The following is a 27,505-nucleotide window of genomic DNA, read 5'->3' as shown; positions in this document are numbered from 1 at the left end:
TAACTGATATTTTATTTTATTACCAACTAATAAAATCATTAAAGGACAGACTGACTGTCTCAAAACTAAAAGGCAGCGAGCAGCACTGAGAGAGGTTTTACTCGCTGGTCATTTAAAGGTCCTTGCATAAAGTGCTTTCAGTGTAAGTGATCGGGAACGAAATCTACAGTCCGCCTCACATGTCGAAGGTTCATCTGGAGGTAATACGATGTGAAAATTAATGAAATCGAGTGCATAGTTAGTATAAAATCCTCTCTCTGGTCAATATTCATTCATCGCAAATCCATAAGAAATCCATGGAAACCACTGACAGTACAAAGAATAGACGTATCCGCGACGTCACCCACAGTTTTTGAAGAGCCAGTTTCCTCAAATTTCTTCCTGTTGGTTCCAAGAACAGATGAAAAGGCTTTAGATAAATTATAATTCAACTCTTTGTAACTCTACTCTTTAACTTTAATTAGTTAATTTTGTTCCTTTTTACCCCAGCATCAGGTACCTACATTTGGTGCCAATACATGTATGAGTTTGATAGGTCTGGCGACAGAACAGTCAATAGTGGATGGGGGATTTATTTATTGTATTTTAATTTATAAAGCAGCAAGAAAAATATTTAATATCTTAAAAGTAGAGTATTTGATGGAGAGAACATGTCCTTTCATGGTGAGAAACACACAGAAGTTATGACCTACTGTATATGAGTAGCTTATATACAGTTAACCCAATTAAAAGCACATAGTACTTTTGAACCTATGAATTTGCAAGAAAAGCTTAGATTATATTTAGCCTTGTGAAACGCCAAGTCACGTTAATTCATTTTGTAATTATGGCTGCGGAGCCTGGGCTATATTTCCACAGAACATAGGTGTTGTTTTGCGTTCGCTATTATCCCATTTTGTGTTGAGAAGAACATCGGGTATTTACACTCTTTAGAAGAGTTCAAAGACTGTAGGTACCCGATGTTCTTCTCTTATATCTCCCTCATAAATAATTAAAATCGTAAAATTGTCCCCCTGCGTTTGTTTGCGATATTAAGGCAAACAACTGAGTGGTTTGTGCATGCTCCCGCGATGGGGTGCATGTCACGGCAGGGGTGAAGGTGTTGTCCTGCCTCTTCTATCTCCCGGCTAATCTGAACATGGGCAAAGACGTGGATCACCAGACATAAAGCATGCATGGGTGCTCAAACAAGCTAAAACTTTTCTTGTACCAGGCTGTAAACATGTTTATTTCTGCTGTGACGTTATACATTTGAACTCGGAGGCTTATGGAGTCATTCTGCAGGAGGTTTTTGGCACAGACATTAACGCTTGGCGGAAACACACAAAGGTTTGCTGACATTCTAACAGCAGATAAACTTTTTAGTATTTTTTGCATAAAACAATAATATCACAGAGTATTAAGAATGGTCAGTGTGAACAGGTGGAATGATTACAGCAAGAAAATGTCAAGCTCTTTCAGGAACAGCGCTGAGCACTGAGGTGATTATAGGAAGGTGTTCACAAGTTCAGGAACACTTGATGCCCTCATGTGCAATCATTACAAAAGGGCAGACTTTGAATGAAGTTTAAAATGTGTCAAGGAGTAGAATTATAATTTATCTAAAGCCTTTTCGTGTGTTCTTGGAACCAACAGGAAGTCAGGCAGGTCAGCGCCAGAAGAAACTTGAGGAAACTTGTGAATCGCCGTCCGATCATTTCTTTTATTTTCTCCTCTCTAAATGTATTAATTAGCTTTGCTTCCATTCCCAGCAGCAGATATGAACATCATACTCACAATATGAATATTTTATTTGAAATGTTGAATTGAGGTCATCTTAGAAGAAAGTACAGCAGCACCTCGGGGGACAGTCCTGTAAGTCAACTGAGCTTTTTGCTATGAAGAATGATAAATGAGGGGTGGTGGTGGTGGTGGTGGTGATGGTGGGGGTGGGTGGTGTATGTTAGGCGGTTAATGTTAGCTCAGCAGGGAGGGCAGCTGTGTGTGTGTGTGTGTGTGTGTGTGTGTCAGCAGGGAGGGCAGCTGTGTGTGTGTGTGTGTGTGTGTGTGTGTGCGCGCGCGTGCCGTTTATAGAGCCGCTGCTATTTGACAAAGGATTTTTTGAGGGCGACCTATCGCTTTAAGAGTGTCAGAGCCCCTCGATGGGCTCCTCATCTTTTTTCTCTCAACAACATCTTTCTTCTGCCATGCATGGCTTGTTGCCGAGGTAACAGGCCTGAGAATGGTTTAGCATTTTCCAGCATTCCAGCCTGGTGAATCAACTCTGACATGCCTTTGACAACAACATGTTTCATGACCGACTCAGGTATTTTTTCTCCCCCCATCCCCACAAAATGTCAGTGAACGACCACCTGGTGCTATACTCTTATATCAGGATCATATCAGAGATACTTGATATTGTGATTGGGAGACAAATATAGCAAACTGCTAAAGCAGAAATATGCCTGTATGCTGATAAGTCACTTTCTTTTTCCACATCCAGACCAACGTGGAGGGAGTTACTGTGTTTCTCCAGCAGAGGAGTGTGTGTGTGTGTTTGCATGGATATTTGTGCATGCACTGATTCTATTCTGCAAAGAGCACATATTTTTTTGGGGCTAAATGTCATTATTGAGCTGAATTAAAGCACATCAATCAAGTCCTGCCTGTCAGAATTTACATTTCTATCAGATCATGCTCTCTTGGTATTCTTACTTGGCAATCCGTCTACTGGAACACACTCAGAGTTAAATAAATAAAGGGTTAATGGACAAGCCTGTTAGCAACAAAAGGACAGATTGGAGTTACTCAGCCCTCCATTAATCATACTAATGATGAACTACTTTGCATATTTTGATTAAATCACAGTATTGTGTTTCAACGCATTAACTCAGGAGGATTTTCCTCCGTGCACATGATTTTCTGACACCAGCGAAGCCGCCGATCCTTAAAAACATCAAAATCTGTGGCAGCGTTTTTGTTTTCATCACAGCTATCTTTCAACCCCGGGCTTATTTGCGTACCTTCCTTCCACATGGACCTGATCAATATGCATTGTCACTCATTGCGCCCAACTGGGACACGCTCAGGCCTGGCATGTAAGGCGGACTCCCAGTGTGATGCAACATCTTGCAATAAACAACGTGCTGTAAGAGCGTGTAAGACGGCGGCTAGCAGCACAAGTAAAAGCAGAGTTTAGAGGAAAAACCAAACATGAATGAATAAAACGAATAACAGAGGAGGCTCAGTGCCCTTGCTGCTTCTCCTCAGCTGACTGTTTCCTACCTGCCTGCTTTGTTGGGCTTGATGACGGGCCCGAGGGTCACCGTTATTGAGATGACCTGCCTCATCGATCACCTGTCACAGCTATGGATTAGAGCGCAGATCAATGGGACAACCTTCTAGTTTGAAGTATATAGCAAAGGGAGGCAGCAACTGCTTGATAATGGCCTGACCCCTGAGGTCCAGTGGTGTGTTTTGATGTGTGTGTGTGTGTGTGTGTGTGAGTGTGAGTACTCACTTCCTTCTTAAATCAGGCTGTGTGCCGTGTTATCAGGTCTCTTTACTGCTCTCTTATCTTTTTTCCACCTGGCTGAGCATCTGTCACAGTTACCTGATATACACAGACTGTGCGTTGAAGCAGCACCAACATAAACATTTTTATTTTTATCTCCTTGATATAGTTGCTTATTAGGACTTTAAATGTAACATGAAGCGTCTGTTCTAATTAAACAATTTAGGGCCAGATCACGAGGCTCTGGGGCCAAAAATTTGTTTCCTTGTTGATCCCCTGTGACACAGATTATTTAGAAATAAACCCCATCCGAGCTCAATGTGAACTAATACAATAAATATCTTTAAATCATATTTACAAAGAAATATGTGGGTTTTGGGGGTATTTGGGGAGTCTGGGGTCTTGAAGCAGTTTCCCCATTTTGTCTTTATATATATATTCTCATGTTTCTAAACTAATCACACACTAAAATAATCCACATGCACGGTGGAAGCCTGGTGGTTCACCTGTCAGGTCGTACTCCCCATGTATGTAATCCTTGCACAGGATCCTGCTGCAAGCGACTCAGTTGGACTCCGGCCTGTAGTCCTTCATGTGTGTGTGTGTGTGTTGTCTCTCTCTCTGCTTTCCTGTTTGCCTTTTTATTCATAAATAACGAATAATTCATATGCATGTCTCCTTTTTGTAGTAATCACACCGCAGGAAAGGAATGTCCTTAATAAATAATAAACAGCTGTAACTGTCTAATTTTTGTGTCTACTTTTCTGTCTTTATTCGCTGGTTTTCTGTGGGTCAGTTAAAGGTGCTTATGCATATCAGTGTACAGTATGTGGTGCTGAAATAACACAGATGTACAGTAGAAGATTACATTTTGAGTGTAATGAATATTGATTGCAATGAACTGGGATTGATTTTATTTGTCACTTTGAGAAAAAAGCCTTCACACTGCAAACTGCGTGACAACAACACAGCAAATGTTGGATATTTCTACCACAATACACAGTCCTACTGTAGCAACAACAAAGTGTCAAGAGGGCCATACACACACACACACACACACACACACACACACACACACACACACACGACAAAGAAAAACACCTTTTATTAAACCCAATTTATGTTCAGACCGATATTTTTGATCCAGTGATACTGTACGCTTCATAAATCAGTACAGCAGAGTGCGGAGCGACTGTATATTCGAAACAAATAAACCAAAAATATGCTATTTATTTAAATAAATCAGTTAATTAATGATTAAATTGGAGTTTGTATTGACATTAAAGATGCTAGGCACTCTGCTCACACTCTAAACAAAGCCATGAATCAGTTTTTCAGCATTGTCCTGTGTGTTAAAGGCTTTCCCAGTCCAGCAGGTGCTGATTAAAATACTGAATAATACATTTTTTTTTCAGTGTGTGAGCCTGAAAATTAATAAGCCTCCATGGTGAGTATTGACACACACGTCAAAGGGTACAAGTCTAAGCCAAAATGGTTGAACCCATACACTCCCGTTTCCAATCATGCCACCTGCAAAGCAGCCTGACTTGTTCTGCATAATCAATATTCCTCTGTATATTGACTGTGAGAGGAAATAACATCATTAACATCCTCACATATATCAAGGTCTCGGCTGCAGGCCTGCAGGATTGGAGGCTCAGTGCATACCAAACTATCTTTAGGACCCAGTGTGTCTCCTCCTCAGCCTTTGTAGTTTTTGTGTGGAGATGAGGGAGACTGAGATGTGCTTCTTGCTTATCACGATTCACATCGAGCTGTTTAGCAGCTGAGGAGGAGGGGGGAGATGCTGAACAGAGCAATTTGAAGCCAGGGTCAGCTCCTACAACTGCTTGTTTTTAATAGATACAAAAAAAAAAAAAGCTTTTATTTTTTAATTTCTTTGCAGCACATTTCTATATATATATTTTTTAAATTTGGGGGACACAATGAAAGCATTTCGGGTGCATTCCTGCTGCCTGCTGGGACTATGATTTATCAGCTTTGTTCTCATGACAGACTTGCACTCCTCGTTCAGTCTCATCAAAACAGGACAGAGCGGTGATTTGTCTTTAACTTTCCTGCATCTTCGACGATTCCAGCTGCAGCAGGTACTTTCTGCACTTGAGGTGAGTCCTGACACAAAGGAAACGTTTTTTTTATTATTATTATTTATCACCTGAGAGATGCTGCAAATCCTGGGAGATGAGCTTGATCTCTGTTTTATATTTTGTCTTTTATATTGTTTATTTAATTTTTTAAAAATATTTGAGGATATTTTAATGGTTTCAATTTGTGCATTCAGCTTCAAATCCAATATTTTTTTGGTAATGTTCAGTGAGTGGAGGCGTGGGACGTGTCAGTGAATACTAATTGCTGCCACCGTCTATTTTTTTTTTCATGTCGTGTGGAGAGGAGGGATTCCCCCAGAAATATGATGGATATAATGCAATGTATAGGTGACATATAACCGGTTAACGCGAGCCTCTCCATTCATTACATTGTTGTCCGGCTGTGTGTAGGTGTTGAAGCAGCCATGTGGAGCAGAGAGAGCGCTTCTTTACTTCTCGTCTGCCTGCTGGCGCTCACAGCTCTCTGGAAAACCAGGTGAGTTTCTCTCCAAGGCTGCAGGTTTGACTCTCGGCTGTGTCTCCATGTGCACGTCTCTATTTGTCAAGTTTTTTTTTTTCATTATCAGTGGACAGCACGATGCGCAGGAGCAGAGGCAGTTTACCGCCTTCAGTATCCTCAGTCTGAACATAAAAATAACCCAGAGGGCATGTGGGTAATTATCTGGCTGGGAAGTAGTGTTCAAATTGCAGTTAAAGTACAATGGAGGTCTGAACAATTCATACTGGTTTCCAAGGTTATTGTGCAGACCTGGACACTGCTCTATAAAAGGAGACTAATTGTTGTTTAATAGCTTATTCTAATATGTGATAATAGAGCCAATATCAACCTTGGAATGAGAAAAATAACAATTATTAAAGAAGATATATTATCATAAAGGTTTGTTAATGTAGACTTTGGTGCATAACAACAAACATAGTCAAAGAAAAAGAAGAATTACATAAGCAGAAAGGAAGAATTATGAATAGAAATAAAAAAAATAAGGCCTAATTACTTTAAATTGATGTCTAACTTTGCACCTTAATTTTTTTTTTATCCTTTTAGTAGTTGTTTTATCAGGGGACATCTCATATTATCACATCAGGTGTACAGGTGTCGTAACATATCGAGTGTGACAGTTTAGGTCATTGGAGAGCACAGTCGACAAAGCAAAGAAACGGCCAATGTCAGAAGCGTGAGAGGAGATTTAAATAAGGCCGCTGAATCCCCTCAAGGCTCCTCGTTGTTCCCACTGACATCAAGATCATAAGAATTTGTTTGGGAATTGTCCATCCCATCGTCTAGTGCTGACAGACATTTTGACATGTCTGCAAAAACTGCAGTTCCCCAAACGTCCACTTGAGACTGGCTACAGAAGTGAGTCAATCTCCATAAGTCCCCATGTTAAAATGACTTCACAGCAGAAATAAACATGTTTACAGCCTGGTACAAAAACTGTTTTGGTCTCTATAGCTAATTTCCCCGTTCATGACGACTGTACTGAGGGTGAATTTATATACAACTCACCTGTTCAGATTATATTAATACTTAAAGTTATGCAGGATTAACAGTGTGGACGCTTTGATTGACAGATAGGTGCCGTTACAGATGGCTCATTTGAGCAACCAGGCATCATTCATGATGATTCACGTCTTTGCCGATTTTTAGATTAGCCGTGAATCAGAAGAGGCAGGACTGCCAACATGGCGGCAGCCCGAGCTTCAGAACAGCTCTTCAGACACGGCCACGGATATGACATCCGTTCTTTATACTGTCAATGACTGGGACACCTGAATATAACAGAGGCATCGTTAATGTTATTAGTAACAACTGTGCATTTCTTATTATGTCCACTGAGGAAGAAAAAGCCTTTTTATCAGTTCGCTATTAAATATAATGGTGTTAAAATGTTAATTGTTTAGATATAATTGGGAGCAGTGGTTGGTTTGTTGACACTTCTGCAGTTCATTTCATGAAGTGTGGGATATTCTTGATATTTCCACCTTTACAAGCAGCAGGCTGGAGGCATAGGATGTGAAAACACTTGCCAAAAATCAATTTTAGTATCTGTTTTTTAGGCTAACGTTACTACGTTATGTTGGCATATCACAAAAGACATGTAGGCTGATATGGGTGTTATATAAAATGCCAGTAAATTGGGAATATTAATAACACCAACAATTTCTCTGATGTAAATAGGAAGAATAATGACCAGGTGTGAAAAAATGATTCATTTTGTATATATTATTATTATTATTATTACATTTTATATTACATTTCCCTGTAAATCGTGTCCGTACCCTGAAGCTGAGGCCTGAGGTTGACGGTGGTGAGCATCTCGAGGTTTAATGTAGGATCTTATCTGAATTTATTTACCATGAATCTGTAGCTCTGATTACATTTGCATATTCTGTTGTGTTTTGGCTCCAAGAATAGTTGGCTCACAAATGTTCAGCCTTGAACTGGGTCATCCATGTGGCTGAGAAACAATGTGTGTGTTTGTGTGGGCATGTATGAAGTCTGCCAGTTAATAACGACCCCCTTTTTCCTCCCATAAATCAGGCCTCTGAGTCTAAAAACAATTAAAATGTAATCAGATTCCTGCTAGCTGAAGTGTCTCATGGCTGGTCATGTGTGTCCGTCGACTAGGTCAGTGAATGCCGATGCCACATCTGATGCCTTTAAAACCAACATCACCCTGTTCACACGGATCCTGGACAGCCTGCTCGATGGATACGACAACCGTCTACGGCCTGGTCTTGGAGGTAAGAGAGCAGTCTACGATCACTGGATGAACAGAACTTTATCATTAGATATCTGTACTTATCCTCATTTCCCTTTTTTTTGCTCCTATTTATTATGAAACAGCTCATGTCCCTGAACACTTTATTTAGCATCAGCTTTTGTAGTACAGATAACCTTTGGCAGCAACCCCCTCAAGAATAAACTGACAAATGCACTCTGTACACTAAACATTTAGGTTACATAACACTTTACTCCATTTCCTGGAAAATAACAGCAGCAAAACCTGCCACATTTAACCCCACAGAGGGCTATTTTCTGAGTTTTTTCTAGAGAATGATCGCTGAATCTGTCAGATGTTGGAAGAAAGAAGTATTACATGGAGGGTGTATGTGTAATGGGCGACCGTGGTAGAGTGGGTCGTCCAATAACCCCAAGGTTGGTGGTTCGCTGCTCCGTTGGATGGGTTAAATGTGGAGAAGTAATTTCATGTTCAAGTATTTAAGTATGAATTGTGGCTGCAGATCTACACCGCAGTTACACGCTCTTGGTATTCTCTGAATCAACTTCATGAGGTATCACTGTAGTGATAGCATTACAACAGTAAATAGCTCTATTTAACTACTCTAGTATTAAATTATGACCAAAACAGCCATTACATTACTTTAAGACACAAAGGTCAATGCATCTGGAATATTTCTTCAAATTTCTTTAAATGTTTCTTCAAGTGCGGTTGTAAAAACCATGAAACACTGTGAAGAAACTTGTGAGGACGAGTTACCTGTGCTGCAGAGAAAAGGCTCATTACGGTTACCAACCTCAGATGAAATGACCAATTAACATCACCTCAGATTAAAGCCCACGTAAATGCTTCACATGACACACACCTGCATGAATCAGGCCTTCATGGTTGAATTGCTGCAAAAAAAATTGCAGTCAGAAAAAAAAGACATTAGATCAGTGGAAATCTTTACTTTGCTCTGTCGAGTCTTTGTGAAACGCAGAGTAGGTAAACGTGTCTGCATGTGTGGTTCCCACTGTGAAGCATAAGGAGAAGGTGTGATGGTGTGGGGGGTGTTTTGCCGGTGACACTGTTTGCGATTTATCCAAAATTGAAGGCCAGCAGGGTTACCATAGAAATCTGCAGTGACATGCCATCCCATCTGGTTTACACTTACTGGGACCATCAATTATTTTTTCAACAGTACAATGACCTAAAACACACCTTCAGGCTCTGATATGAAGAGTGATGGAGTGCTCCATCAGATGACCTGGCCTCAATCGCAATCTACCGACCTAAACCCAATTTAAAATGGTTTGACATGAGGTGAAAGTAAAGGAAAATCAGCCAACAAGAGGCTCAGTATATATGGGAACGACCTAAAGAAGCTGATTGAGAGAAGGCCAAGAGCCATCTAAAATATAAAACATATTTTTGAAAATCACATCTTCCCCGTTGGCCTGAGCGTGCCACGCTGCTTCCCTACCCATCCTCACCTCTCCCATCGTCCTCCATGTTCGGTATCTCATTTCCAGCTGGCCCTTCACCCCAAAGCTGAGCTCCTCCCTCAGGATTCGCTGCCATTTGAAATTCAAATTTCTGGAGCCATCAGCCCGGGCCCAGAAGCTGCCATATGCAGAAAAGACCTGCTTTAGCTTGGCAGCGTTCAGCCTTTACAACTGGACCCGCAGTAATCGCGCTTCTAGCTTATTTAATGTGTAGGAAACACAAACATTTGTACACCGTGGAGCCTTAATGCTTATATTTCATGGCCTGTTTCCATCTGATGTGGTTTATGCAACAAAATATGCATCCCTAGAAATCCATGTTTCTTGACACTTTTTTAATTTGTCCTTTGCACCTTTGACAAGACTTTTATAGCCCCCCGGAGATTTATGGGGTTGAATCAATAAAGCTACATTGATTTTGTCTGACAAATTACATTAACTGATGATTCTCCACCAACAGACAGCACTGAAGAAGAAGAAGAAGTCATGTTAAAGTCAGACTTAGGGGAGATCAGTGATCTGAAATAAAACAGTTAAATAAAACATTTGTCACATAAATCAGGCGCTTTCGTAGGAAGTGCTTTAGAGCACATCAGAATTTCAAATTTCAACCATACTGTTCCCATTAAAGTACACTGGGGCTATGTCGTGGTGCAGAATTACAGAAAGATTACATCCGGCGGGATTTTCCACATTTTAGACACATTAGATCTGTCTGTTCCACAGATGTGACACACACACACAGAAATCATGTTAACGCCTCACTGGACCGTGGTTTATAACACATTTATAATGACTGAAAAGAGCCTCATGACAGCTGTACCAGTGTGTTCACTCATACGTACAGTATATTGAGGGTCAGAGTCAGTCCCTTTGACAGTTTTCATTGTTCAAGTAGTGAGCCTGAGTCCTATGTATCTAATATAGTACATATTGTATGGATCAACAAATATTTAATCATTTATCTACAGTATCATAGCATATATTGGTATATAGGTTTGTACAACAACGAATGGTATGACTTCTACCTCGAGGTTGAACAGCGAGTTGGTGTTTAGATGTTGCAATATTCAAATCCATGTGCTGTCTCTTATTTCAGTTAACAAGCGATATGAGTTGAAGCATTTTACTGCGTCTGCTAATAATCAAATGATGGAAATAGATGAATCTAGGGCAGAGGTTTTCAAAGATGAACCCACGTTGTCCCCTTGGGTCTACAAGAAGGTTTCAGGGAAAAGAAAACAAAACAACTGTAAGCGTTTCTACGTTGAATGAATTACTGTGTGGGATGCACATTTCTCTTGACTTTATTTATAGAAAATACAGTATCATCAAAGCCATTTAATGGCTGTCCCCTAACACAGACAGATTTCATCTGACCAATTAAACACGGGTCAGCAGGCCCATCTGCACCACATGATTCAGATATGAAAAGCACACGTTGACGATGATTATTGTGTTGCTGAATAACTGAACTTTTATTGTCTTTGTTCCTATAAATAGGTGTCCTAACGTCCTCAGGCATTAAATGCACTCTGGATATTTGAAAATAGTAAAGACGTATTTGTCCCGGGGGCTCTGCAAGAATGCATCATTTGTACAAATATGGTTAGTTTGTGAATTTCATGCAGTGCAAACAGGATGGATCGTCATTTGGTGGTGGCGGAGATCTCTGCTCATGTTTATTCTTTTTTTATGTTGTAATATAACAAAAATCATCTGTCATGTTGCAACCACTTATGTTGTAATATAACAAAAATCATCTGTCATGTTGCAACCACTAACAGTAAATTCATTGTATAGTTAAATTAACAGTCTCATCATACATAATTACAAAGAACAACAACCAGTCCATGGGATCGACTGAGGGGTTCCCCAACACCCCGATGAAATGTTAATCAGAATCAGAATCACATTGTTGGACAGGTGTGTGTACACGCACATGAGAAATCAAGGAGCTTGACAGGTAAACGTGAACATACATACATACATTAGCTGTAACCGCTTATCCTCACTAGGGTGTAAATGTGAACATAATTCTCAAAAACTATGCAATGGAGCAGAGTGTGAAGGATGCTGAAATAAATACAGTTTATACAGCAGGTTGTGTTATGCATGAGGTGTATATTACAGTATATGTATACAACATGAGTAGAATGAATATGAGTTTAAAAGGAACAATGACTAAATGTAAACAGTGCAAATAGATCATTTATAATCTACAGGTTATTGTACAGGTGCAAGGTACAGGTCAGTGATGGTCTAGGGGAAGAAACCGTTCTTGTGTCTGGTTGTTTTGGCGTTCTGTAACGCCTTGCAGAGGGAAGACGTTTAAACAGGTTGTGTCCGGAGTAAGATCATTTTTGTATTCATTTGTATTTAAACATGCAGTATAGATAGAAAATACCAGAAATATACAAAACAATAACAATAATAACAGTATAAAATGGTAAATTGATTGAAACTTCTCAGAACACAAGACCAATTTATGAAAAATTTGCTCTTGATGGGACGAATCTAACCACAAAAAGCATCATAACTAGACTGCTATCAAATCCACTAACATGTACTAAGAGACACACAGACATCGTCTGAATATAGGCATGGCAAGCTGCACATTTCATGGCATTAAGCACCAACTGTGCTTGAAATTGTTCATTCAGTCACTCCTTACTGCTGCACATGGAAATACAGAGGACTAAATAGCATGTCAGACGGCATAAAAGACATGATAGTTAGCTTGTGGATAGTGATTTTGAGCTACTTGTTACATTGCATGAATTGAGACAACACCACCCTGTAGGATCATTTGAGTGGGCGGTGGCGCGGTGGTTAGCGCTGTCGCCTCACAGCGAGAGGGGCTTGCACATTCTCCGGCTTCCTCCCACAGTCCAAACACATGGACTTAATGGGTTAATTGGTGACTTTAAATTACCTGTAGGTGTGTTAATGTGAGTGTGAATGGTTGTCTGTTTCTATGTGAACCACCTCTACCCCACCTCTCGCCCTAAGTTAGCTGGTAAAGGCTCCAGCCACCCACGACCCCCATAAAGACGAGCGGTTACAGAAAATGGATGGATGGAGCCAGCAGATGCAATAAATTTCGATATTTCGACAACACAACAAAATGGCTAACACACAGCAACTACAATGCATCACATTGTATCTTTTTTTTACAAGACGAAGCAGGGCGGCGACAAATGTGGTTTTGTACCGAGGCGGTGTTTCTCTTGAAATAAATCGAGCTAATGGAGGCCTCTGTGAGCCACAGTAAAAACCTTATCATTGTAAATCAGCCTGATTCACATACAAAGGCCTAGTTTACATAAATATATGCACCTCACCGTCTTGTCCTCCTAAATGGATTGCACCTATTACCAGGCGACCTGCCACTTCCTCTTGATTTACATAACCTTATAAATAAGAAAGCATTTTCATAATATGCCCTCTTAGAGGGACGTGAATGGCGGCTCGCCTTGCCATGCATGAGAGCACTTTACTGAGGAGTAATGATCTCTTTAGATCGTACGTGAGATGCTGTTTGCAGCGTAGTACAGAGTAAAAAACGTGAAAGCTTTTTGAATTGACCGAGCATGAGAGATCAAGCCTCAGTAATTATTGAAAGAGACAGAGTGTAGAGAGAGAGAATGGGCCGGATGCAGTAGCACTGATGCAGTAGCACATTATAACTTGATAAAGAAGCATGGGAAGCTTTGCTATTCCTGTCTGTCGCATCAGTGTGAACATTTAGGACAAATTTTCTACGCTTAAAATCATAGCTCACTAAATTTAATCTTACAGTAGCTGACGATGAATTGGCTTGACAAACAAACTGAGTTCACATTTATAAATCCAGACAAAAAAAGAAAAAATCCTTCCTGTTTGTTCTTTAATGATCTCAGTCCTCGCTGATTTGGCGACACCAGCGGTTACTGGTTTCAGCAGCAGGTGTGATTCGATGCGACAGCAAACAATCTCGCTGAGATGTCAAGAAAAGATCAACCGGTGTATGTGTCAGCAGTGCAGCCAAACAAACTAGTCAGGCAATAGTTGTCTCTGTTTTCCATCATGCAGTGCCGTTTGCCCGGTAGTTAGTCACCTTGCTGAGGAGTCGGAGGTGTGCAGCGTCTCTCCTGCGTCTTTGTCTCGTTTTGTTATTTCTTGCAATATCTCAAACTGATCCTGAAAATGACCGTTAACTTGTTTTGTCTCAATTTACTTATGTTTACTTGTTGTGTTCTTCCTGCTGTACTGTGTTAACCTCGGCACAGTAGTGATGTCTCAACCATTGTGCACTTACCAGAAATTCTTCTTCTTCTACTTTGCTGCTGAATTGCAACCAGGCGGAGCATTAACGTCAACGTTTGACTGCCGAAGCATAAATATAAAACATGTGTACAACTTAAATATTTCATATTCAGTATGCTACCGGCTTAGCTCTAACAATACCGGCTTCCTCAGGCATCATGTTCCGCGTCCACACTCAACTTTTTGCTTGGGTGTCACAAAAAACTTCCTCCGTTATCAACAACTCTGATAAGGTTATGGTACATCATGTGTAAAAACAATCTCATATTCAGACTTTTAACTCTCTCTTTGCTTTCCTTGTTGTCTCGTATCCAGACAGGATAACTGAGGTGAAGACAAACATCTACGTCACCAGCTTCGGACCAGTTTCAGACACAGACATGGTGAGAGCAGATAATGGTCATTTATGTATCGTGTTCGTTAATCATCCACATGTTTGCTGCTGTATAAACACTCCAGATCACGGCCTTTGCACTTCATACGAACTTTAAGGAAGAAAAAAGGTGCTAATTTTGGTTTACACATTTTCATAAACGCATCGTCTCTCTCTCTCTCTCTTCACACACAGCGCGATACTCAAGTGTGCCTATTCATCTGGCAATTTTCATCTTATAAATTATTGAAAGTCCTCTTGTTATTCTAGTCACTCCTTTGTTTATCCTGGGCTTTTCCTGTTTATCATTCTGAAGCGTGAGCCCACCTTCCCATCATATCGTCAGCGTCCCTTCTCTTGGCCCCATTTTCCAAGTGAGTGATCTATTGATTTAACAGTTATGATGCTGGAGTTCAATGCAGTGGCCTCTGACAGACATGTAAACTCGAAGGCACTCATCTTAACGTAGACCACCACTCGGACACAGAATAATAATTCTTTCATGGTGGAAATCCCAGACCCAGAATACTGCCCACATCTGATCTGCCCACTAAATTTTTGCCAAATCAAATAAATATAATAATAATAATTACAATAACAGATGGACAGATTGACAGACAGCTGACAGGGCTGAAACATCATCTCTGGTCATCACTGAGTGGCTCGAGCTTGTACAAAACATCCACGGTGTAAAATCATCTCAGTGTGTATTCAGCATGGAAAAAAATATAACATTACTCTGTATCCATAAGTAAAATGAACATTATGGTAATGGAAAATCAGGCTCAGCGCTAAAAATATATGATTTATTACATGTTCTAGTCCTGCATAGCTTGAAACATTCTCCTCTGGACTCGACTGATTTATTCAGATACTGTGGAGCAATTCAGCTGATTGCTGAGGTGGCCGCTTTATTGAATTTATGACAGCCGAAGCTGGAGAATGAAATAAAAATGATTAATAGAAGAAGAAATAGAAGAAAACATGCTGTACTTTACGTCCAAAGAGCATCCGCTTACCGCTAAGAAAGTCAAGTGTTTCTTTAAAATATAGAGGCAAAAGAGCTCGATTGTCTTTATATGTTGAAACAAATGAGGTGTGGTCTGTGTCTTAAAGGATAATTTATTTCAATCAAACTCAGGTCTTAGTTTCATAGTTTTAGCCTTCATTCTTATTGATAATAATTAGCATTATACACAAGTCAGTATCTGAGATTCTGGGATGCTGAAAGGTAAAAAAATCCCAAATATAATAAAAAAGCAAAATCAGCTGCACAGACAGTACTTGTTAGAGGGATGTACAAATTTTTTTATGGGATTTGTTGCCAGTAAGAATTAAATTAAATATAAAATATCACTAAATTAAACTAAAACAAGAATTATTTGGAAGCGAAAACACACGCGACGGTAAGATTCTCTACAAACTTTCACGTGATTAAAAACTCTGTGTTTGCTTGTGCAATGAGGGATTATCACTGATGTTTTAGCTGCGTTCATTTTCACGTTAAATAAAATGAATTAGCGATTAATTAGCTCTTCAGCAAAGCTTGCTAGACAGCTGGACTTTTGAGAATTAAGCCTTGCCAGCTTTCACCAGGCACTTGTGTCCAAACCACAATGGTTCACACCAATCAGCAACCTATGAGGATCTACGGCAGCTCCAGGCGCGGTTTAATACTTAAGGTGTGTGTCGACTATCGTTTATATCAGAACTGCAGCAAATCATAACTTTCCATATAAAGCAAGTCTAGGCTATAGTCTATAATATTATTTACAGAGACAATTCCCACCATGATCAAGCACTCGGTGACGGTGGCGTGGAAAAGCGTCCGTTTAACTGGCAGAAACGTCGAGCAGAACCAAGCTCATTGGTGGACGCCATCAGACCAGTCTAAACTAACTAATAATAATAAACTCCAGCCGCTCCATCCTAAGTGGGATGAACACTGGTGACCTTCTCTTGGTTGATGGTCACCTGTAATGGACAGATGGTTCATCCAATGACCATCTGCTAAGTATTTTTTGACCTTTTTCAAACAGTTTTCAAAGACGACTTCCCGATCAGTCAGGTCACTCCACAGCTGTTTAGATGTTTATAACTTGTATGAACATCTGACCGCTCATATTTTCTTGTTCTCATGAATTACTTAATAGTGAAATATCGTCGTAATGAATAATAAAGTCGGCTCCTGTACCTGAAAGCTATTTGTTTTCAGTGGACAGTTTCAGCGTCCTGAGATTTAAATGTCAGAGGCCTTTCAACCGTGACAAGAAAAAAAAAAGCTCTGGAGGGATTTATCTCGTCCTCTCACTCTCACTTACTGTGTGTGAATCACACAAACACACACACACACTCTCACACGTACACACATTTGACAGTGCAGGGCTTCCTGCCCTAAATCCTTCCTGTGTGTGTGTGTGTGTGTGTGTGGTTTCTTTTGACAACAGAAGATTGTAGGTCAAGGGGTTGTCTTGGCCTCAGAGCCCAGCTTAAGAAGAAAAAACACCGGCTCACAGAGCTGGGAGGAACACAGGGAGCGCTGGCCTCACCTTTGACAAATAAAAAAAAGCCTTACAGCGCCCGGGTCTTTAAAGTTGCAGGTGAAATCAGTCATGAAGAACCGCTGCTTGTGTGCTCTGAAAAAACAGAGCAGTGGGAAGTGTCTTTTTTCAGCTGGGATGGGATTCATCTGCATGAAGAGGAAAGTTGAAACGTACAGTTGAGTCAAATTAAGTTCTTTATTTATCTCCCCTGCCTACAGGAGTACACCATAGATGTTTTCTTCCGGCAAAGCTGGAAGGATGAGAGGTTGAAATTTCATGGGCCGATGAATATTTTGCCTCTCAACAACCTGATGGCGAGTAAAATCTGGACTCCGGACACCTTCTTCCACAACGGGAAGAAATCTGTGGCTCACAACATGACCATGCCTAATAAACTGTTGAGGATCAAAGACGATGGGACGCTGCTGTACACAATGAGGTAACTCAAGTCAGAGAGGGGTTTATTTATGTTGAGGTGGATTTAAAGGAATAGTTCAATATTCTAGGCTCATTTGCCAAGAGTCAGATGAGAAGATTGAAACCTTAACTAGTGAAATTACTTTTGGATAGAGCCAGGCCAGCAGGTTTCACGTCTTTGTCAATTTTTACATTACCCGGGAGGTGGAAGAGGCAAGACTAACAACATGGTTGATGAGCTTTGAGCTTCAAAACGGCTCTTCAGAAACCTGTGTGCGACGTCATGCATACGCCGTCCATCCACCTTGTTTCTGTGCTGCTGTAGCTTCGTATTTTGCGTGCAGACACAAAAGTCGTATTGATCTTCTCGGCTGATTTATAATCTAAAGCATTCGACAGCCTCATAGGAGGACGTCCTGTAGCGATACAGAATCCCATTTGTTCAAACGTATTCCCCGTGCGTGCTATTCTTTGCCTCCTCTGTCAACATGCATTTCAAGAAAATCAATTTAAATGATAAAGCGCTGCAAGTTATTTTCACAGCGGTTGAATAATGCGGTACGGTTAGAGCTAACCTACAATCTCAGCATGGACACACACTAGTCTTTTGATTTCTGCTGCTCTCTGCAGTCCTTTGTTTACTTTGCTCTGCTGGTGACAGTTAAGATGAATTATTTTTGTTTCAAGGCATTACAGATGGGAAGTGTCTTGAATAGTGCATGAGGCTTTTTTTTCCACATTATTTATTTATTTATTTTGGCTAATCTGTGCTGTTTACTTTTCATGCATTTGCGAAGTCTCTTTAATTTTCTGTGAATTGGATGCAGGTTAACTGTGCATGCAGAGTGCCCAATGCATCTGGAGGATTTCCCCATGGACTTTCATTCCTGTCCACTTAAATTTGGCAGCTGTGAGTAACTCTGATGATGATGATGATGATGATGATGATGATGGAACCTTTAAGTAAAATGCTATTTTCTTTTTTTTTATTTTCTCTTCTCCTCGCTGGTTCTTTGGCAAGTGAGCGGCCTAAGAACCGAGTGAAGCTGGAATGCATGGCTCAATTTTTTGGCAGTAGCCTGAGAAATTTGGACAAAATGTGCAGGAATTAAATAGATAAAGAAGAACTGACATGAGAAATGTGAATATTGGGCAAAAGACTCATCAGAATATTCACATAATCACTATTTTATTGCCATGGCTTCTTTACATTTGGACTTTAAGTTGCTTTGAGGCATAGATGAGTATCAGAGCATCAGTACATGGTGGGTCATGTCTGAAATGCCTTGACTTCAAACATTAAATTTCAGTGCATTTATATGTTAAACCTACAGTATTTGACATTAATCTCATTTGTTACCTGCAACAATAAAAAGATCTGTAGCACAACATGACAGAATATTTTAATCATTTTAATTTGCAAGTGTTTTTCTGTTTCATCAGATATCTTTAGGTTAACAAGCTTTCAAATATCACAGAGTGTATGTTGTGACTGATTAATTTTACAGTGCATCAAATTCTTCTGAGCCTTTTATTTCATCTTCAACTGCTGATTCTTTTTTCTAGAAACTCAAACACAGTGTAGTCGTGGAAAATACAAATAGTTTTTTTTTGAAAACTCATCAGCAGCTGCAGCTGCCCCAGATTTATCCCCTATGAGTTTATCCTCTCCTCTCTCTCTCTTTTTTTTAGATGCCTACACAATCTCAGAAGTGACTTATGCTTGGACTCGAAATGCGTCAGACTCTGTGGTGGTGGAAGGCGAAAGCTCCCGCCTAAACCAGTATGACCTGCTCGGACAAACGGTCGGACAAGAGACCATCAAATCGAGTACAGGTAAGCTTTTGTGGAGGTCTAGTAGTAAAGTCTCATGACTCCTCCACCTTCGACTGATTTCTCTACCTCTCTGCAGTAAATGTTCCTCCAGCTTAGAAAAGCTCTCAGAAATAGAAAAGAAATCCTGGATTTGGGGATTTAAAAACACACTGGGTTTGGCATGCAGCTGAATTTGTGCATATTTAATGGCTGCGCCCTACGGCAACAAAATCTGTGCAAACCTGAAAACTGTGACGACGTCTAAAGCTTTGACCTGGTTAATTTTGTGGAATCTGGAACTTAAATGTCTATTGTTTCAGTTCAGGGTGGAGAATTGTGAAGATTTTGTGCTTGTTTGGGTGGATGTTGAACTCGTCCGCCTCCTACATGTTGCAGGAGGCGTCAGAAGCTTGCTGTGAAACGCTCGCTAAGTTTTGTCTTTTTGTTACTCACTTTATTTGGCTGGAAAAATGCAGAGACATTTGTTCTGGCTTCCTCTGCTCGACAAAGATTCGACAAAACAGGGATTTGGCAGTCATGCATCTTGAGTTCCCTACTTTGTTCTGCATTTTGTTAATCTGCATTTTGCATGGCCTGGAGACCCAAAAGCAGCACAACACGTGAGCCTCTGCTGTGAAAAGCCTTTTCCCCTCCGACTGGAGGAGTGAAGTTTCTTCTGCTTTTAAATGGATGTCAATAAAAACAGATGCTGGTGCACATCTGTCTGGTGTAGCTGTCAGAGACGCTAACAGAGGAGCTCCAGGAGAAGAAAAAATATAGCTGCTGTGTTCTCCAGTGATTAAAGTGTCTTATGTTGGTGCCCAGAGATACAGGAGTGTCTCTCAAAAGTGCATTGATGCATGAAATGACAAAAAAAGAGAGGGAGAGAGAGAGAGAGAGAGTGAATCACTCAGTATGCATTGAAAATGTGGCATTTCACTCAAATGGACCTGCAGGAGACATTAGCAAGTGGATCCGACAGTGACAAGCTCAATGGTGGACAGGATAATTTACTCTAGACTAGAGCCATGAGACATCGAAGTAAATGGAAAGTGAGGCTTGTAAAATATGTTAAGGAGGATTTCTTTATTTTTCTGTTTTTAATGGATCATTCACAGAACACCAACCAAGGAATCGATTAAACCGGATGTTTCGCTGCTCTAATGTGAGCACAAAATGTTAGCATGGCTGCCAGTTTGCAGTTATGTTAAAGGTCTGATCGTATATATATTTTTATTTTATCATAATTAGCACACAGATAAGTAGCTGTACACTGCAAAAAGCAGGAATAATGATTTGTTTATTTTCATATGCATGGATCAACTTTGGTCTTGATATGGAAGTAGCCATCAAGAGCATATTTAAGGCATTTTAACGCAACTGGAATTATTCAAAAGTCAGAGCCTCTGTTATCATTGTAAACCGAAACTGTGCAATGGCGAGAACAAGAGGAAGGGCTGAGCGAACGATCAATTCTTCCTCTTATTAGTAATTGTGGAAAAAAAAGATTTGATTCCATTAAGAAATGAGGCAATAACCAAACCCACAAGCACGTTGCCTTGAAGCCTTGCTGGCTCTGTCAGAGGTCTGTACAGAAATAGAAGTATGCTGTATCCAAGACAATCAGTTGTCACGTTTAATATATTTATAAAACACTTTCTGCAAGCGTATTGTTCACAAAGTGAATACAGAAAGCCAAGAACACAAACACACAGGAAAATAGGCTATAGTATAAAAGGACGAAATAATGAGGACTAAAAATAGAACTAACACATTTCATGCAAACAACACAGAGGCCAAGAAACGGGGCCACAACTTGAGTGCGCGTACGCTACAGTCTATATGTGTTTGAAGATTAGAGGGGCAGGAAGCAGTTTGAACAATGAGATCTGAAACTGGGTGTTGATTGTGATAAGTAAGATTTAAATACTGAGACACTGTCAGGCTGGCGGGTTTCTTTTTGAGAGATGAGAGGGAAAGGTTGGCAACCTTTACACGTCAGGACCACTGACAGTATAAAAAGAATGGATGTCATATCAGAGATGAAGCCCACAGGTTTCTGAAGAGCTCTGGCTCCTTGGCTAATCTCAATATCAGCAAAGACGGGTATCATCATAAATGACACCTGGGTGCTCAAATAAGTCACCTGTAAAAGCTCCTACCTGTCAATCAAAGCAGCGACGTTGTTAATTCTGCATAACTTTGAGCCTTAATATAATTTGAACAGGTGAGTTTTAGAAAAATTCACCCTCAGTACAGTTTTTTGTACCAGGCTGTAAACATGCCGCTTGGTTCGGAATGATAAAGAATCTGACCGGAGATCATATTGTATTAAGGCAGAAAGTAAATCACTGATAATATATTGTAAGTTAGAAATAAAAATGTGGGAACCACTGAAGAGAGAATAAGGCCTGACTGCAGGGCGTGTGATCTTGTTTTCAGTGTCTAAAGAAAGGAACTGCTCTGCCTCGGGCTAATTATTGAAGTTGTGTGTTAACAGTTGACTGGATCCTTTGAGGTGACTCCACAGCAGCTGCTGGGGCTGCTTAGGATTTGTCATCTACCTTGTTCTTGTTGTTGCTTACCATTTATTTTCCCACGTTTCGAGTTTAATTCTGTCTGGAACTACAATGACACATCACAAATAAAAATGGAAATACAAACTGGCTCTCCCTCTTTGTAAGGCTCCCTGCTTTGGTAATACATCTTAGCACGGTGATAAATAACATGCAGGGACCGTTGCAAATAATCCCTCCGATGGTTATTAACTTAAAAAAAAATAAACACCCTGCAGGGAACGCGCAAACAGAGCAGAACCAAAGCAGGTGGAGGCTGGGTCGAGTGGAGCAGCGAAAACACACGTCAGCATATGGAGTCTTTAAACAGGGCCGCCACATCAGCGCAGCGGGATGTGATCACTGATTAAATGTCAGTCGACACAGCTGAGGGGTGACACCTGACGATGTCGACATGTTGACGATATCGATAATTACGTGGGTGTGAAAGGAGCGTGAGGATAACTGATTCCCGAAGGACCTTCGAAAGAATCCACCTGACAGATCCAGAGAACAGTTTTCAACCAGACAAACAGTTTCATCACAGGGAGCACGTTGCCACGGTAACGGCGCGCGTTGCCGCGGTAACATAAGCATAAACTAATCATACAGTACTTGTGTAGCACTTTGGAAAACAGAAGTCACAGAGCGAGCTTTTAAAAAAAGAGAAAGATAGAAATAGTGGGGGCTTCAGGCGTGAAAGCAGTGAAGGGTTCACAAGTGTTTACAACGTTTAGCTCGTCTCTAATCTCTCTCTAATCTTAGCTTTTCTTTTCTCTCACAGATACTGGATAGTCTAGATAGTCCTGTACTTATTCAATCTTTTGGTTCTGACTGTTCAGTGTATATTACACTTTCTGCTGCTGTAACCAGTGAATTTCCCCGTCGTGGGATAAATAAAGTATAATCTAATCTAATCTAATCTAATCTAATCTAATCTAATCTAATCTAATCTAATCTACTCTAATCCAAGTGCTCACAACTCTGCTCACAACCTGTGACGACAGGTCATAGGTTGTAGGTTTGGTCTCAACATTGGTTGGGAGACAACAACCCACCCTTACCGCCCAGTCATATCTTACATTGGTGGTCTTGGAGAATGATCTAATATGACTTCACTCCAGAGATAATGCAAATGAATTTGTTAAAATATTTCTAGGGACCGAGCAGCAACCTCAGTTCCTCAAACGTCCACTTGAGGCTGGCTACAGAAGTGAGTCAATCTCCATAAGTCCCCATGTTCAAATGTCACAACTTCACAGCAGAAATATGTGAACTTAGGCCTTGAGGGGATCGAGGTCACTGCTTCATTTTGTAAGCCAAAATGTTTGAGATTCACTGATGTACATAATTATTTTAGTTTGTCAGTCTAACCTGGCAGGCTCCTCAAAGGAAGGACCCAGGTCACTAGTCTGTAGAGTTAGATAGAGTCCTTTGTCATGGCCTGGTTGAAAGTAGGTAAAAGATTTGGGTTGAAGCAAGGAACAAGTCCTTGATGATCCTTGAACCAGAAATAAACTCTAAAACTGACTAGAAGCTGGTTCAGGGTGCCCAAAAATAATAACTTTAACGGAAATGCGGCATTTTACACAGTCTACCTACGATGACACCATTGATATGAAGTAAAAGAAAAGGTGTTGTGATCGATGCGAAGATCTGAAAGCATGCGCGCTTCTCTGTTTCACTGAGTGACAGCACTGATCTAATTTTAGCAAAACAACTTAGCTGAAAGCCTTTGAAATACAGTGATCATAGTAATGATGAGAAACGTGTAGGTGTGCTACGATGATGTGCTGGGAGACCAGTATTTTTTTGAATCCATTTGATCTAATGGTGTGCGCATAGCATTGCTGACAAACCATCTTTCATCTTTCAACTTTTCAGCTTGTATCTAATGAAAATCAGCGTTCAAGAAACTTCAAATTTTGCTTTGAAAAATAATCAGCACTGGACCTTTAAGAAGAGAGTGTCTCATTTTAGGATAGTGGAATAGTTTTGAGAAGTTTGTTATCGACCTTTGGGTTATCGCCTCCAGACTTTAACTGTAAAGTTCAGGCAGGAGTGGGTGGGGAGAGAACAGCGAAATAAAGGGAAAGGGAGGGAAAGACAAAAGAGCGGGGCACGCGGGCGGGAGGGGCAGAGACGCTAAAGAGGAGCCCAGGAGAAGAAAAAAATAGGCTGCTGGCTCCAGTGAAAGTCTAGTTGGTGCCAGAGATACAGGAGTGTCTCAAAAGTGCAGTAGCATGAAAGACAAAAAAAAAAAAAGAGAGAGGAGAGAGAGAGAGAGAGAGTGAACACCAGTGCATGAAAATGTGGCATTCACAAATGGACCTGCAGGAGACAAGCAAGTGGATCCGACAGTGACAAGCTCATGGTGGACAGGATAATTTACTCTAGACTGAGAGCCTGACATCGAAGTAAATGGAAAGTGAGCGTGAAAATAAGAGGTGCTTTATTTTTCTGTTTTTAATGGATCATTCACAGCAATTGTCACGTCCAAGGAATCGATTAAAACCGTGTTCGCTGCTCTAATGAGCACAAAAGGAGCATGGCTGCCAGTGCAGTTATGTTAAAGGTCTGACGTATAATTTTATATCATAATAAGCACACAGATAGTAGCTGTACACTGCAAAAAGCAGGAATAATGATTTGTTTATTTTTATAGGCATGTCAACTTTGGCTTGATGTAATAGCCCAAGAGCATATTAAGGCATTTTAACGAAGCAACTGGAATTATTAAAAAGTCAGAGCCTCGTTATCATGTAAACCGAATCTGCAACGGCGAGAACAAGAGGAAGGCTGAGCGAACGACAATTCTTCCTCTAAGTAATGTGGAAAAAAGGATTTGATTCCATTAAGAAATGAGGCAATAAACCAACCCACAAGCACGTTGCCTTGAAGCCGCTGGCTCTGTCAGAGGTCTGTACAGAAATAGAAGTATGCTGTATCCAAGACAACAGTTGTCACGTTTAATAATTTATAAAACACTTTCTGCAAGCGATTGTGTCACAAAGTGAATACAGAAAGCCAAGAACACAAACACACAGGAAAATAGGCATAGTAAAAAGGACGAAAAAGGAGACTAAAAAAGAACTAACACATTCATGCAAACACACAGAGGCCAAGAAACGGGGCCACAACTTGAGTGCGCGTACGCTACAGTCTATATGTGTTTGAAGATTAGAGGGGCAGGAAGCGTTGAACAATGAGACTGAAACTGGGTGTTGATTGTGGTAAGTAGATTTAAATACTGAGACACTGTCAGGCTGGCGGGTTTCTTTTTGAGAGATGAGAGGGAAAGGTTTGCAACCTTTACACGTCAGGACCACTGACAGTATAAAAAGAAGGATGTCATACAGAGATGAAGCCCACGGGTTTCTGAAGAGCTCTGGCTCCTTGGCAATCTAAATATCACAAAGACGGGTATCATCATAAATGACACCTGGGTGCTCAAATATCACCTGTAAGGCTCCTACCTGTCAATCAAAGCGGCCATTGTTAATTCTGCATAACTTGAGCCTTAATATAATTTGAACAGGTGAGTTCTCTCAGTACAGTTTTTTGTACCAGGCGTAAACAGCCGCTGGTTCGGAATGATAAAGATCTGACGGAGATCATATTGTATTAAGGCAGAAAGTAAATCACTGATATAATTTGTAAGTTAGAAATAAAAATGTGGGAACCACTGAAGAGAGAAAGGCCTGACTGCAGGGCGTGTGATCTTGTTTTCAGTGTCTAAAGAAAGGAACTGCTCTGCCTCGGGCTAATTATGAAGTTGTGTGTTAACAGTTGACTGGATCCTTTGAGGTGACTCCACAGCAGCTGCTGGGGCTGCTTAGGATTTGTCATCTACCTTGTTCTTGTGTTTGCTTACCATTTATTTTCCCACGTTTCGAGTTTAATCTGTCTGGAACTACAATGACACATCACAAAATAAAATGGAAATACAACTGGCTCTCCCTCTTTGTAAGGCTCCCTGCTTTGGTAATACATCTTAGCACGGTGATAAATACATGCAGGGACCGTTGCAAATAACCTCCGATGGTTATTAACTTAAAAAAAAAATAAAAACCCGGCAGGGAGCCGCAAACAGAGCAGAACCAAGCAGGTGGAGGCGGGTCGAGTGGAGCAGCGAAACACACGTCACTGGAGTCTTTAACAGGCCGACCACATCGACGCAGCGGGAGTGTGATCAAGCTGAGAATGGTCAGCGAAAAAACACAGGCTGAGGGTGTGTAACAGGCCATGACGTATGTGCGATTATGACTGATCGATAATTACGTGGGTGGTAGAAAGGAGTCCAGAGATAACTGGATTCCCAGGACCTTCGAAGAATCCACCTGAACAGATCCACAGAGAGGAAACAGTTTAGTGAATCGAACGCGCAGACTAAACATCATCAGCAGTACGTTGCGCACTCGTGACGAGTGGCACAGATCGGTAGCAAGCACCGTAAGCATAAACTGATCATCCAGCAGATAGCTTGGTAGCACAGTTGGACAAAGTCTAGCCCTTTTAAAAAGAGAAGATAGAAATAGTGGGGCTCAGCGTGAAAGCAGTGAAGGGTTCACAAGTGTTTACACGTTAGCTCGTCTCTAACTCTCTCTAATCTTAGCTTTTCTTTTCTCTACAATACTGGATAGTCTAGATAGTCCTGTACTTATTCATCTTTTGGTCTGTGTTCAGTGTATATTACACTTTCTGCTGCTAACAGTGAATATCATAAATAAGTATAATAATCTAATCTAATCTAATCTAATCTAATCTAATCTAATCATCTAATCTAAGTGCTCCACAACTCTGCTCACAACCTGTGACGACAGGTCATAGGTTGTAGGTTTGGTCATAACATTGGTTGGGAGACAACAACCCACCCTTACCCCAGTCATATTACATTGGTGGTCTTGGAGAATGATCTAATAGACTTCACTCCAAGATAATGCAAATGAATTTGTTAAATATTTCTAGGGACCGAGCAGCAACCTCAGTTCCTCAAACGCCACTGAGGCTGGCTACAGAAGTCAGTCCATAAGTCCATGTCAAATGTCACAACTTCACAGCAGAAATATGTGAACTTAGGCCTTGAGGGGATCGCTTGTAAACACTGCTTCATTTTGTAAGCCAAAATGTTTGAGATACTGATGTACATAATTATTTTAGTTTGTCAGTCAACCTGGCAGGCTCCTCAAAGGAAGGACCCAGGTACACTAGTCTGTAGAGTTAGACAGAGTCCTTTGTCATGGCCTGGTTAAAATAGGTAAAAGATTTGGGTTGAAGCAAGGACAAGTCCTTGATGATCCTTGAACCAGAAATAAACTCAATAAACTGACTAGAAGCTGGTCAGGGTGCCCAAAAATAATAACTTTAACGGAAATGCGGCATTTACACAGTCTACCTACGATGACACCGTTGATATGAAGTAAAGAAAGGTGTTGTGATCGATGCGAAGATCTGAAAGCATGCACACTTCTCTGTTTCACTGAGTGACAGCACTGATCTAATTTTAGCAAAACAACTTAGCTGAAAGCCTTTGAAATACAGTGATCATAGTAATGATGAGAAACGTGTAGGTGTGCACGATGATGTGCTGGGAGACCAGTATTTTTTAAATCCATTTGATCTAATGGTGTGCGCATCCACGTCG

The 27,505-nt window shown here is 40.7% G+C and overlaps 1 protein-coding gene across 1 annotated transcript in view; it reads left to right on the top strand.

Moving 5' to 3' along the window:
- The first annotated feature begins 5,230 nt into the window (after positions 1–5,230).
- Positions 5,231–27,505, top strand: part of gabra2b (gamma-aminobutyric acid type A receptor subunit alpha2b) — a 30,049-nt gene continuing 7,774 nt past the window's right edge. The window contains exons 1-7 of the mRNA XM_010732862.3: positions 5,231–5,619; positions 6,013–6,097; positions 8,249–8,364; positions 14,474–14,541; positions 17,293–17,513; positions 18,319–18,401; positions 19,184–19,327. Coding sequence (XP_010731164.3) covers positions 6,027–6,097; positions 8,249–8,364; positions 14,474–14,541; positions 17,293–17,513; positions 18,319–18,401; positions 19,184–19,327 — 703 coding nt within the window. The 5' untranslated portion in view covers positions 5,231–5,619; positions 6,013–6,026. The remainder of the gene's footprint in view (positions 5,620–6,012; positions 6,098–8,248; positions 8,365–14,473; positions 14,542–17,292; positions 17,514–18,318; positions 18,402–19,183; positions 19,328–27,505) is intronic.

This window comes from Larimichthys crocea, chromosome I, assembly GCF_000972845.2.
Source record: "Larimichthys crocea isolate SSNF chromosome I, L_crocea_2.0, whole genome shotgun sequence".
Taxonomy (NCBI): domain Eukaryota; kingdom Metazoa; phylum Chordata; class Actinopteri; family Sciaenidae; genus Larimichthys; species Larimichthys crocea.
Note: the sequence above shows the minus strand (reverse complement) of the source record. Positions and strands in the feature narration are given on the sequence as shown.